Consider the following 12,668-nt stretch of genomic DNA (forward strand, 5'->3'; position numbering starts at 1 on the left):
ACTGGCCCCCATTCTTATGGCTCTGACATTTTGTTCTTCCTTTGTCCCTCTATCTTTTATTTTAAAGGCTGTTGAGTGAACGGATGCAGAGGCATAGGACCTCAGACAATGTCAAGGAAAGTTATTTAAGCTGTTATAATAAAAATTAGCCTATTTAATAATGCATTCCACATTCCTTGAGCTAGGGATCAGCACACCCCAGTGCGCGATCTAGTCTGTCGCCCTGATTATGAAATGATGGATACAGAAAAAGTGTTCACTTTCAATGTTGCATCCAGCAGGTGCAAAGTTTTATTAAACATAATCCATTCTGGTAAAAAGGTAAGGATACAATACAATACCTTTTAACTCTGTTATACCTTGTTTTTCCTTTGACAACAAAGGTTGGCAGTTGATGGAATGATGGAATGTCATCATTGAAGTCAAACAGCAGAGGAGGCCTCTTGCTCCTCCTATCTTGTAAGCTAGTGTTTGGCTTGTACTATAGTTTGCTGTTGTTCTTGGACCACTGACTCGATCTTGGATGGAGAACAACATTTCTTTCTCAGATTTTAGAATGATAACAGACTTGGGAAAACATCCGCAATGCATTTCAGTTCACGGAAACACACTTGGTGTCCACGTACCAAGTCCACTAAATGCACCCCAAGAGTCAGATGTGACTTTGTGCACTTCATTACCAATGATTGTCAGGCCAGAGCAGGCTGTTGAAATCATAAAGGCCAAAATCTCAAAGGTGCTCCACATCAGCTGATGTTGCCAAAAGTCAGCTTCGTGGTGGTCTAAGAGAGTCCTGGGACTCGTGCTCATTTGCCAGTACCATTCGTCCGTTGTCACTGTAGCTCCGGTTTGGCAGTAAGGACAATCTGAAAAAGACAGAGGGGCCTCATTGGTAAATGGTAATAAAACTAAATGCTGTGTAAAGGTGCTTTGATAATATTCTTCAGGTCACCACAGTCATGTTATACATGTATTTTATAGATTTTCTATTTAACAGGGAGGTAGAAAGAAAGTGGGAATGTCCAGTTGGTTTTGACACACATATTACACATACATCTTTAAAATGCACAGATTCATGCATACATAATGGTTTTGCTGGTTATGTTTTGTCTCACAGTGAGGCAAAGGACAGGGGTCACACTGAAGAGAAACCCTTATCTAGACCTCTAAAAGATAATAAAATGCCTGCCAGAAAGTAATTACAAAAGATTAAATAATAATAAAGGAAATTTCAGCATTTTTGCAGTAATAGTTTCCTAGTCAAGTGCAAATTTTATTTTATAAAAATATGTAGCAGTAAAACTTAAACATTTTGGTGATTTTGTGCATATTGTGTGTCTTCAATTGTCTTTTTACAACTTACGTCAAGAAAACAGTAGCAAAATTATTTCATTTATGATTTGAATGCATGTTTGGTCATGGTGTTCATGCAGTTTTACAGCCTGTTTTACGGCTGCAGTAAAACAGAGATACTGCAGAACATGTACACAGAGATAGTGGCATACAGAAAATACAGTAATTACATAAAGTCCTATCTTTTTTAAAGAAAAGATACTGACTTTTAGATTGTACAGAAACATCAAATTGTGCTGAAGCAATCTACAAAAGTCTGATGCCAGTTAGCTTAACACACACACACACACACACACACAGTGTCTGCCATATCAAGACACTATAAATATGCTCTACAGTTTCTGTAGATCTACTCAAGAGCAACTTAACACCAGAATAATTTTAAATATAATATAATTACAAAAAAAAAAAATACAAATGTTGAATACATAGTCATAAACACCGATTTTGTGTAAATCTTCCATTCGCCATTGCTCATTTTCTGCTCCCTGCAGGGGAAACAGGAACTACATTTCTTACTTTTTGACTCTAGTCAGTCTTTTTTTGCCTTTCAACTCAAGAATGTTGTCATCTTTCCCTCTGTGTGAGGAGTGTAGCATGTGACTGGCAAGCAAAAACACACCTGGAAGGACATCTGGGTGGACTCCTTCTGCTATATCCTTATGATTGACAAGTTATCAGCTCATTCACTACAATGATCACACACAGTCCCGTGCTGAGGCATGTTCAGGGTGAGGAGGCAACAGAGGGAAAGATAAACAGAAATGTTCTGTAACTTTGTTCCTCTGTTTTGTGTGTTTTCTCTACAGAGAGTGTGTTTACTGTCTAAACACAGCTTTGTCTCTCAGTCTGTCACACAGTCAAGAATGAGATTCCCAACATCCACCAGCAAGAAGAGGGGTCAGTATTAGGTAATACCACCCTGAAATACTAAGGAGGAAATCCAGAGAAGCAGGCATCTGGATTAGAAATAAACATGGATTGAGTCTGAGGTCAAAATCTCCCCACAAACATCCCACCCTGCCCTTAATGAACTGAACACACAAAAAAATTGCATTGGCAAATTAACTGATCAGGCATAACATTATGACCAGCTGTACATCTGTATGCACTTCAGTGCAACACTTCTGCCTTAACATTTGTGTTTATGAAGCTCAAAATGTTTCAGTTTTTGGTGAGATTGTCATAAAAGTATACATTCAATTATACTTTATGTTCATTATTGAGGTCATAGTTGTACATGGTGTTGTACTGGACCACATTATATTCAGAGGTGTCTGTATATTTTTGTCCTGCCCATTGACATACATGAAAGGGTCAGAATATTAGGAACACCATGTCATAATTACTCTACAGATGTTAGAGGACACCAAACCATAATATGTAACTGTTGGCTGTACAGTAATAACCTGCTGTCAGGTTTGCTCGGCCGCTCTGGCCTCCCTCACCTTTCCTACTGTCTCTTGCCCATTAACACTAATCACATTCACCTGTTCCTCACTCCCTTATCACCAGCTGCACTTGATTAGGTTGCTCACTATATTACCCGGTTTCACTCCTCAGTCACTTGCCAGTTCATTCTTGTCTCTAGGCCATTTTTTCTCCGTGCTCTTTCGTTGTTTTGTATGTATTTATCCCCTAGCCAGCTACTGTTTTGTGTTCCCCCCATGGACTGTTCCTCCGGATCGTGGCTCCACTCTCTCCTCCCAGGCAGGTCAATGCTCAGTCGCCTATCTGTTCCACTATTGCCTTCATCTCTCTGTCTCTACCTTCAGTAGCCACCATCACCACCGACCAGCCCAGGAGTGACCCAGCCTACGCAGCTCGGCCCAGCTCTCCATCTCTTCACCTCCTGCTGTTGGTCAAACACCTGACTACTACTCATCGACAGGACTACGCACTATTTCCCTCTGTGTATTTTTACTCTCATCATCACTGTACATAATAAATCACTGCTTGCACTGAAGTCGGCTACCTGGGTCCGCCTCTTTCTTGTTCGCTCACTGACTGGTGCGAACGGCACATAACACCTGCTTGCACAAACAACATATAGACTCACTTTCTACAGAATGCCAGTCACCTTTAAGGTGTGCAGATTGTCAAAAATTGGTCTGTAGTTACTGAGCTATTTGAGTTGGCTTGGAGCAGTGATTTAGATTGTGCAGTCTCATGGCAGTTAAGACAAATCACTCGTGGCAGAGTTCTTTCACATGCTGCAGGTGGAGCAGCCTGTCGCCTAAGGGCAGAGACACACCAAACTGACATGAAAGAACTAGCAGCGACGAAGGCTGACTGTTGCGTCACCTCACATCGCCTTTGTCTGGGCCATTAGGTCAAAAGAGTGGCACTTGCATGCCCTGCACAGACTACAGCCAACTATTAGAATTTCATAAACTCAAGACATTTCAGTGGAAATATAACTGAATTTCTAAGAAGCAGCTCTCTGAAAAAAAGTGAATTAAAAACAGCTCAGTACAGTTCATGGATTCATCTGGCATCACCATGCTGCCACATTTGTAGATATCTGTCACTTAGCTTGATCTATGGCTGAATTCCAGTTTGACAAATAGAAACAGTAGACACAAATATCAAACAGTCACATGCTCAGAAAAAAAACAACCTGTGAAGATTGAGAGAACTTGGCCTTGATTTTAATTCTTTGGTGGAAAGAATCTTTTTTCGTCAAAGACATATAAAACCTATGTCTAATGTACTTATTGTAAAAGCATCAGTGTTTGCCTTGTGCTGTGCTTGCATGGCCTTTATCAGAGTAAAGATCTACACCACATGTATTTCCATTTGGTTCATCAGTTCAACATCATCTGATCCGTGACCTTAAGAAAGATCGCCACAAGATAGATGAGGGGTTTGCGTTCCTTTAATATCTTTCGGAGACATTAAATAATCATTTTTCACTCTTATCTACTTGTTTTTGAAAAGAAAGACGTGAGCAGGGAGCACTGATGGGAAAAGAAGATAAGGCAGATTTTCTCACAGGAACACAGAGGAGCAGGGCAGTGGGATGTGGTGGTGGCAGTAGCCTGAATGCAATGAGTGAGTCACGGTATTAAATCCCTCAGCCAGCTGGGGAGCTATTATTGGCAAAGTTAATTAGCTTTTTCTAAGCAAATTTCTCTTGGACAGCTATACTGATATTTTAGCATGTTTCAGCCCAATAATTACAAAAGTGTGTCCAGCATATTTTGCATTAACTTGACTATTTAACAAAACCGAAAATAACTACTGAATTTTTGGAATTTCAGCCAGAACACATAGGGTCACACACAAGCTGAAAAATGCCAAAGTAGTGGTTCAGTTAAACAAACAATAAAGGCTTGATTGTTGTCTGTGATCTGTCCTGACTTACACAGAAATAGAACAACATGTACAGACTGGGACGTTGCTTGGATAACTCCAGTACTCAAAGGAAATGTACTGGTTAATTGGCAATATGAGTTCATTCTGATACTGTAGAATCTGGGCCAATGTTGCCAGTACAACAAATATGGGGGGGAGGGAGTTGAAAGATGCAGCTTACTGGCAGACCTTAAATTAAATCAGGACTTTGTGAATGATGAATGTCTGCCAATGGATTCCTCAATCAGTCAGTTTTTTTGTTTGGGTGGATTTTCTCCCTCCTCCCTGAAATTAGTTTTGCCCCTGGTAGCAAATGCATAACATTTCTGCTGCTCCCATATCGGCTCATCTAACCTCAGAGGCAGACAGGTCATTCAAAACCTCATTCAAAGTTGAAGAGTCTCATCTCTTTTCCAGACCAAACAGAAATAAACACCACATAGTGAAACACTAGGGGGCACAACAAGACATCAGCATTAAATAGACGGTGCACAAACATACAACAAAATCCAAAAATAAATAAATATTTTAAAAAGGATCATATTTATGTGAGAGTTTATATTTCTAATGAATTTGCAATTTGAAGATACAGTGATAGAAGAGGATAAGGGTTCTGAGCCAGATTCATTCTTCCTCTAAAAGCAGAAATTCTTATGATCAACAGAAAGCACTCAATTGTCGGGTCGTTTCCTCTCTGAAAACAAAAATTACTGATCACACAGTGACAAATGTACATGCAGGTGTTTGAAACTTTGCTAAGATTTAATTTAGATGGCAAAAGGCTTAAAGATAAAATAGTGCCACAAACAATCCTCTGAAATCAACTTTGACATGAACTGACTGAAGTGTGAACAGAGAACTTTACTTTAACATGAGCGCACACTGGCGTTCTGCTGCCCCTTTATGAGGACAATAACATTGTAGTACTTGGGACTGTTGACCTACCTTGGACTTGAGCATTGATGACTTGGACTTGGACCTGAGCATTGACTGCATTTGGGCTTGGAAGTTTGAGACAAGGGCTCTGACTTTTGTTTGATTAGTTTTTGTTTTTGTAATAGGCCATAATAATATGATATTGATCTTAAAACCTGTTCCACCACACCATGCTGTATCCAGCACACTTCTACTGAAGCATACAATCCACCTATCAAAAAAAAAAAAAAATCACACAGTTCACTTCTAGGTAACATGTGCGTGCACTTGTGAGTGCATGTGTTTGACTATTGTGTTACACACAATAAGTAAACTTCTTTTAAAATGGTGAGAGCTGTGTCAGTTGTGTTTACAGTAATGAAGACCTCTATGACTCGGGCTCGGGTAACAGAGACTTGACTCGGACTATTCTTTGGTAACTTGTACTTGATTCGGGCTCGAACTCTAGGGAATTGAGACTGAACTCGGACTTGAGGTTTAGTGACTCAGCTACGACATTGGAACATGATCTATGTTTGTATTTCTGAGGTTTTGCCATAAATTAATGTGCCACCATTATGAATGAATGAAGAAACATGACCTCATCCCTCAACTGATCTTATAATGAGCACAGTCTTGATTAAGTGTGTATATCATCATTTTCATTAGCATCATACAGGCAGGTTTTCATGTTGACTTTGTGATTTAATCTGGTATATGGACCTCACTAAATTTGTGTTTGCAAATCTATGTATTAGTGGCTATAGCTACACATCATACTCTGCTGAAATATTACTTCAAACTAAATTGCTAATAAACTGCTGAACAAAAATGAGGAAATATTATACAAACATGTTTAAAACTTGCTTTATATGGATCCAAGTTTCACTAGGATGAGCTCAGTTTAATTATTTAACCTGGTTTTGTTTACAAGCCAATATTAAATTTTGTATAACGGATATTTAATTTTGTCCACGCCACTCAGCTTCAGAGCTGTTTCTGTGTAGACTTTCATCATATACCAGGAAAATCCCTTCCTTTATCCAGACAGAGCTTGTTTTGCTAGAGAAGAAGGAAACTGATTTCACTGTGGGACCTGATCTTCTCCATCCCACTGAAGTTAAACCAGCTCACTTCCTGCTCAGAGATGGTTTACCTGATACAGAGCTGCTGCTGCTTCCATTTTAGACTATGTACTGTACCCGTCTTTGCATAAGGGGGGCAACAAAATGAATTTAATTTCTCTTTTTTGCATTTTTAACATTATATTCTTATCATTAGGTCAAATCATGTCAAATCTTTAAACTTGTGAGTTGAGGCAAATTATTAATGAATATGATACAGCAACATTTCTCAGCTTTTCCTGGACCCATTTTTAGGGATCTATACTTTTGTGATCATAGGAATTAGAGTTAAATTATATGCAGCTTATTTTTTTATTCTTCAACTAATTCTGCATTTCAAAATTATTTGCTATAGTTGTAGTAAAATATAGCTAAAGCTGTGGCAACACGATGGACCAGTGTTTAGCACTGTCACCTCACAACAAAAAGGTTCCAGGTTTGAATCTTGAGGCATGTTACAACATCGTTTGTTACAAGATTTGTGTGTGTGTTTGTGTTTCTAGGGTGTTGCTTGATAACAAGAATAAAACAAGATGTGTAAAGTGTAGATTTTCAAATATACAACAGAGGATTTGATGGCAAAATGTGGAATAAACCTGCTACTACTACAAACATGACCATTTAGACTGCAGACATCACACAGAGGTCACATAAGCAGATCAGCAGTCTTTATTAATATATTCATCAGCAATTATAACTCCTCCTATGGACACCTTTAGTCTGGTGTATACAACCTCAACTCAAGGTTAGGTTAACCGGTGACTCTAATAATTGCCAGTAGGTGTGGATGTGAGTGTGAATGGTTGTCTGTCTCTATGTGTCAGCCTTGTTATCACACTGGCAACCTACCAGTGGTGTACCCCACCTCTCACAGTGTCAGCTGAGAAACTGAAATAAGAACAGACGACTGTTATGTAGGAGGCGTAGAAAACCTCAGAGACACCACGTCCTGTGCCACTTTCACTTGTTTTATCAGACAATGTGTAAAATCATAGTTAATGAACAGTGGTGGTGGCGGTGTTTGTCCCTATAAAATGTCACCTGACTTCTCCCTTTGCTCCCATTACAGTTATTATGACCACTAATGTGCTTGGACTCGTGAACATGTCAAACATGTTAATTTAGTGTTATGTGCCGTTCGCACCTGTCAGTGAGCGAACGAGAAAGAGGCGGACCCAAGTAGCCGACTTCGATGCAAGCAGTGATTTTATTATGTACAGTGATGATGAGAGTAAAAATACACAGAGGGAAATAGTGCGTAGTCCTGTCGATGAGTAGTATCTGGGTGTTTGACCAACAGCAGGAGGCGAGGAGATGGAGAGCTGGGCCGAGCTGCGTAGGCTGGGTCACTCCTGGGCTGGTCGGTGGTGATGGTGGCTACTGAAGGTAGAGACAGAGAGATGAAGGCAATAGTGGAACAGATAGGCGACTGTGCATGGACCTGCCTGGGAGGAGAGAGTGGAGCCACGGTCCGGAGGAACAGTCCATGGGGAGAACACTAGTGATGGCCATACGAGGCCCCATGAAGCTTTGAACCCTTTTGGACCATTGTATTGAAAATTGGTTCACTACTGGAAGCTTCATTCAATGAGCACGTGGGTGACATCTGCTGGCACAGTGGTTGTTGTGCAGCCTTGCAAAGGTGACACTGATGCACCAAGTGTGTGACCATTTCCATGATGGCTCCATAGCGAGTCAATCCAAAATGTGTTGACAAGATGTAGGAGAGAGTGCTGTTTCATCCATCTTAAATACATCTGTATTGCCCCAATGTTTCAAAGCTCCGCCTGTCGAACCAAACCAGTCAGCTGATTCAATCTGAATGAAGCAGAAGTGGTTCGAACGTCATCAGTCACGTGGTTTTTCCTGATTTGAAGCAAGCTCCGGCACAGTGCTTCAGAAAAATATCCTTCCGAGTTTGAAGCAAGCTTCGGAGCCTCGGTATCAGAGGGAACATCACATAGTGAGCAACCTAATCAAGTGCAGCTGGTGATAAGGGAGTGAGGAACAGGTGAACGTGATTAGTGTAAATGGGCAAGAGACAGTAGGAAAGGTGAGGGAGGCAGAGCGGCCAAGCAAACCTGACATTTAGGGCATTGCTGCAAAAACGGATGCTGTCTCACACAACCACTAGATGTCACTTAACAATAAAATATACTGTAGAGTAGCTGCTTGCACAAATGGGGTTGTTTTTATGAGTGGACAGTCCGTTAAAATTAGGTTTTTATTATAGGCTTGATTTTCTTTGAAAGTCAGGAAAAGGCTGGTTCTGCAACCTTCTTACCAGTTCTGGATGACTCTTTGCAAACTTATTTCACAGAGCTCATCTTCCAGTTACAATCTTAGATCACAAGATACATGCCTTATCTGCTGTCTGTCCTCAGTGTTCCAACAGAGATATGAAATGTTTTCTGCTCCAGCCACTTTGAATAGTTTCCAAGGGAAATCAAATGAACAAATTCAGTATGACTGGCAAAATTCAAGACAAACCTAACTTTATCTGCAAACAACAGTCTGAGATACCTCAAGATAGTGTGTACATTTCTATTATTACACTGAACCAAATGGTATAGTTACAGGCAGCAAGGGGATTAATTTCACAAAGTAGTTCAAATATGATTTCATTTTGCTTACAGTAAATAAGGTATATATATGCGCAGCGGCTATTTTTGTGCTTTTAAAGTTAATACTTTTATTAGGGTTAAGGGTTAACAGTGGATCACAAGGTTACAAGACTGCTTCAATTAAATTTCAAAGAGCTTATTTGCCCCGGTTGGGCTCTGGTCAGTTTGTGACCAGGGAAATTAGGTTTCTATTACAAAGAAGAGCAGAGCTAGAAATGAACAGCGAGAATGAGGGAGAGAAATGAGTTTCATTTGGAATCAGAAATGAGTTCAGAAAATCCAAACTGAGTTTAAAACTGAGGAGGAAGAGATGCGTCAGCAGCTGATGGGCTCAATGCAAAGTGAAAGGAACTAATCATGACCATAGTTTTGGGTTCTGGTATTGTGATATTGTTGCTACTGCTGTTATTAATTACATATGTTTCAGATAGATGTGTTTTTCCTATTCTAGTGCCCAACTTTCTTTCCTCTCTTTAGTCTCTCTTCTACAAAATATTAGAACCTACATTAATCCTGTTAAGAGCTTAAAATGAAAAAGTGAACAGACTTTTTGCACATACATTGTTTTTCAATTTTTTGTCTTTATCTCTCAGTTTAAAGCAAAAATAAGTCTTATAAACAAAATTTAGTCATTACTTTTCACAAAAATCTGTGAGAGAGAGAGAGAGAAAGATGACAGGCTAGTAAAAGAGAGAAATGACACGTGATTATTAAAATAAAACAAACATTTTATACAAAAAAAGAAGAAAGCAAAAAATAAAATCTTGTTAGTAGGAAAGAGAGAGAGAGAGAACTGCAGCGAGAGATTTCAAGATTTAATCAACCAGTCAAAATTGATTTATATAGCAAGTTTAAAAACAATTACACTAGAGTTACACTAAAGTGCTTCACAGAAATGACCGTAGCAGCACATAAATAAAACGATAATGGAACAATAATAAATCATACAAGGCTCCCCACTTGCATGCCATTCCTTTCAGTTTGTCCTGTTATTAAATCACTAAACAGATTTGCATTGACACTGAAGACAGTTTAATCACATACAGTAACAATCACTGTGATTGTACATGCGTGATAATAACAGTGGCCCCTGAACCTGCACTAACTGTTAGAGGAAGGGTTTTCATGATAGCACTTTGGCTTCTTTAAACTGTTAACGGTACTTTTTATGATGTCATTATTTTTTAAATAGTGTTTTACCTGTAAAAGGCTGGAAGCTAATTTGTGATCTGGGCACTGATTTGTGCACATTAAGTGTGTATAACACTCTTACATTTCGCTTTTCACTCTTGTTAAATTCACTCTCATACTTTTATTTTTGAGTCCAAGCTCACACGTTCGGCCCACATTGTTATAAGTACTGTTGTTCCTCTGGAGCAGCCTTCTTGCTGACATCAGACAGTCTGAATCAGTGGAGGCATTTAAATCTAAGCTTAAAACTCATCTCTAGACTATAACTTTTACTGAGAAGTTTATTCTTTGACTTCTTCAGGTCATTCTCTTGTCACTGGGTCGGTCTCAGTGTCAGTGAATATATTAAACTTAGTATGTACATTATACAGTAGTCCATGTTGTCCTGCTGATGAAATTACCGGGAATGTTTTGGAAACCTCTGGATCTTTGTTAGCCTTTGGTTGTTCTCTCAAGCACATGAGCATGTAGAAAAGAGGCACACAGACACCACGGAAACACACACAGACTATAGACATATTATACACATGCCAAGTACAACCACTTTGACTGGAGAAGAGTTACATGGCCCACATGATTTGTTTCTAGGCTACAGACACATTCACATGACTACACATACAGTAGCAACTTGTTTTGCCTGTGTGCTTTGTACTGTATGTACATAAGCGTAAGACAGTTAGACAATATCAGAGGGTCTCATGTGTGTACGTATGTGTGCACATACGTTGTATGAATTAATAAGTGTGTGTAGAATACAGGGCCTATGAGATTGCCTTTGTTTCTCTCCAATGCTGCAGTATTTGTGTTAAAGTTAAACAGTGCAGACAGGAGCACGTCACCTCCTCCATCATCTGAGAGCACAAACACAGATGTCAGCTAAATCATTACTATTAACGTCAACAAGAACCCTGTTGTAAAAAAAAATAAAAAAAATCACTGTTGGACTTTTATCTGATATTATACATTTACTTTCAATTAGAGATACCAATCTTTAAAAAAGACAAATATGGAAATATTAAATCTATCTTTCCCCAAGTCCATTACTGTTTCAATGTGTCAGATGCGTCTAGGCTAAAAAAAAAACAACTTCATTCTGTGGACAAAGGACTTAAGATGACAGCAACATGTGCTTTACGTTCAAGCTAACAAGGATTTTGCAAGAACAGGTGTCCGGTTTTTACTGAGGGCATTTTAAAGGCAATAAAGTGGATAATAGTTAGAAAAGTACCTGAGATCCATACAGTAAATACAACGCAGGGGATAATTATAGTTAAACAAATGTGAAAATTGCGTAAATTACTGAGGATCCATTATATGGGCTACAGTAGGGAGCAGTGAATGAGTGCATCAAGGGATGATTTCAGACAAAGCCCCTAGTAGTTTAATGCATTAGCATGTGAACATTTGTTAAATAGCACTAAAAAGAAAGTACAACAAAGGTTAGTGGAATTGTCGTTATTTTTGCGAGTGATAATTGAAAGGTATTAAGTGACAAATGTGAACTCTATATAACATTTCATGGCGGCTCATCTAGTAGTTGTTGAGGTATTTCAGTTTGGACTAAAGTGCTGGACCAACAGCCTGACATTGCTGGAGCCACCCTTCTACTTAAGACAGAGTTTGAACACATTCTCACTCTCAGCCCCTCTGTTCATGCTGTGACTCCTACTGTAGTACTGTCTGTGCTTATTTCTTAATCCACCTGAACTGTACAGGCCTATAGTGTAAGGAAGTTCAAAAACTATGTATACCTTTTCAAAAATAGCCAAAATCTCTGTACCCTCTGAAACTGTATGTTTAAAACATGTTAAATCATATTTCATAATAGACAAAAAAGCATATGGCACAGCTCAGTGTTCCTTTTATGAGAATAAAATAAAATTACATATTATTTCAGCAGCTGGATCTTGTAACTAGAAGGAGTCATACCCACAGTCAGAACGTCAGCCCATAGGTAGGTTTAACTTCTGTTTGGTGCCTAATCACTGGGGCGGTATTGAGCAAATTGACTGTGAGTTGCTGAAGTTAACTTTTGTACATTTTGGACCTGGTGACCAAAGCTTAAATCAAGAAATGAAACTCATTTTTGAGTTTATCAGAATCA

General features: G+C 39.1%; 1 protein-coding gene across 1 annotated transcript in view; it reads right to left on the minus strand.

Annotated features, from left to right (window-relative positions):
• Window positions 1–236: 236 nt before the first annotated feature.
• LOC109965610 (5-hydroxytryptamine receptor 4) overlaps window positions 237–12,668 on the minus strand; it is a 26,045-nt gene continuing 13,613 nt past the window's right edge. The window contains exon 7 of the mRNA XM_020609762.1: window positions 237–866. Within this exon, the coding sequence (XP_020465418.1) occupies window positions 767–866 (100 nt within the window). The 3' untranslated portion in view covers window positions 237–766. The remainder of the gene's footprint in view (window positions 867–12,668) is intronic.

Source organism: Monopterus albus, unplaced genomic scaffold (assembly GCF_001952655.1).
Source record: "Monopterus albus unplaced genomic scaffold, M_albus_1.0 scaffold102.1, whole genome shotgun sequence".
NCBI lineage: Eukaryota > Metazoa > Chordata > Actinopteri > Synbranchiformes > Synbranchidae > Monopterus > Monopterus albus.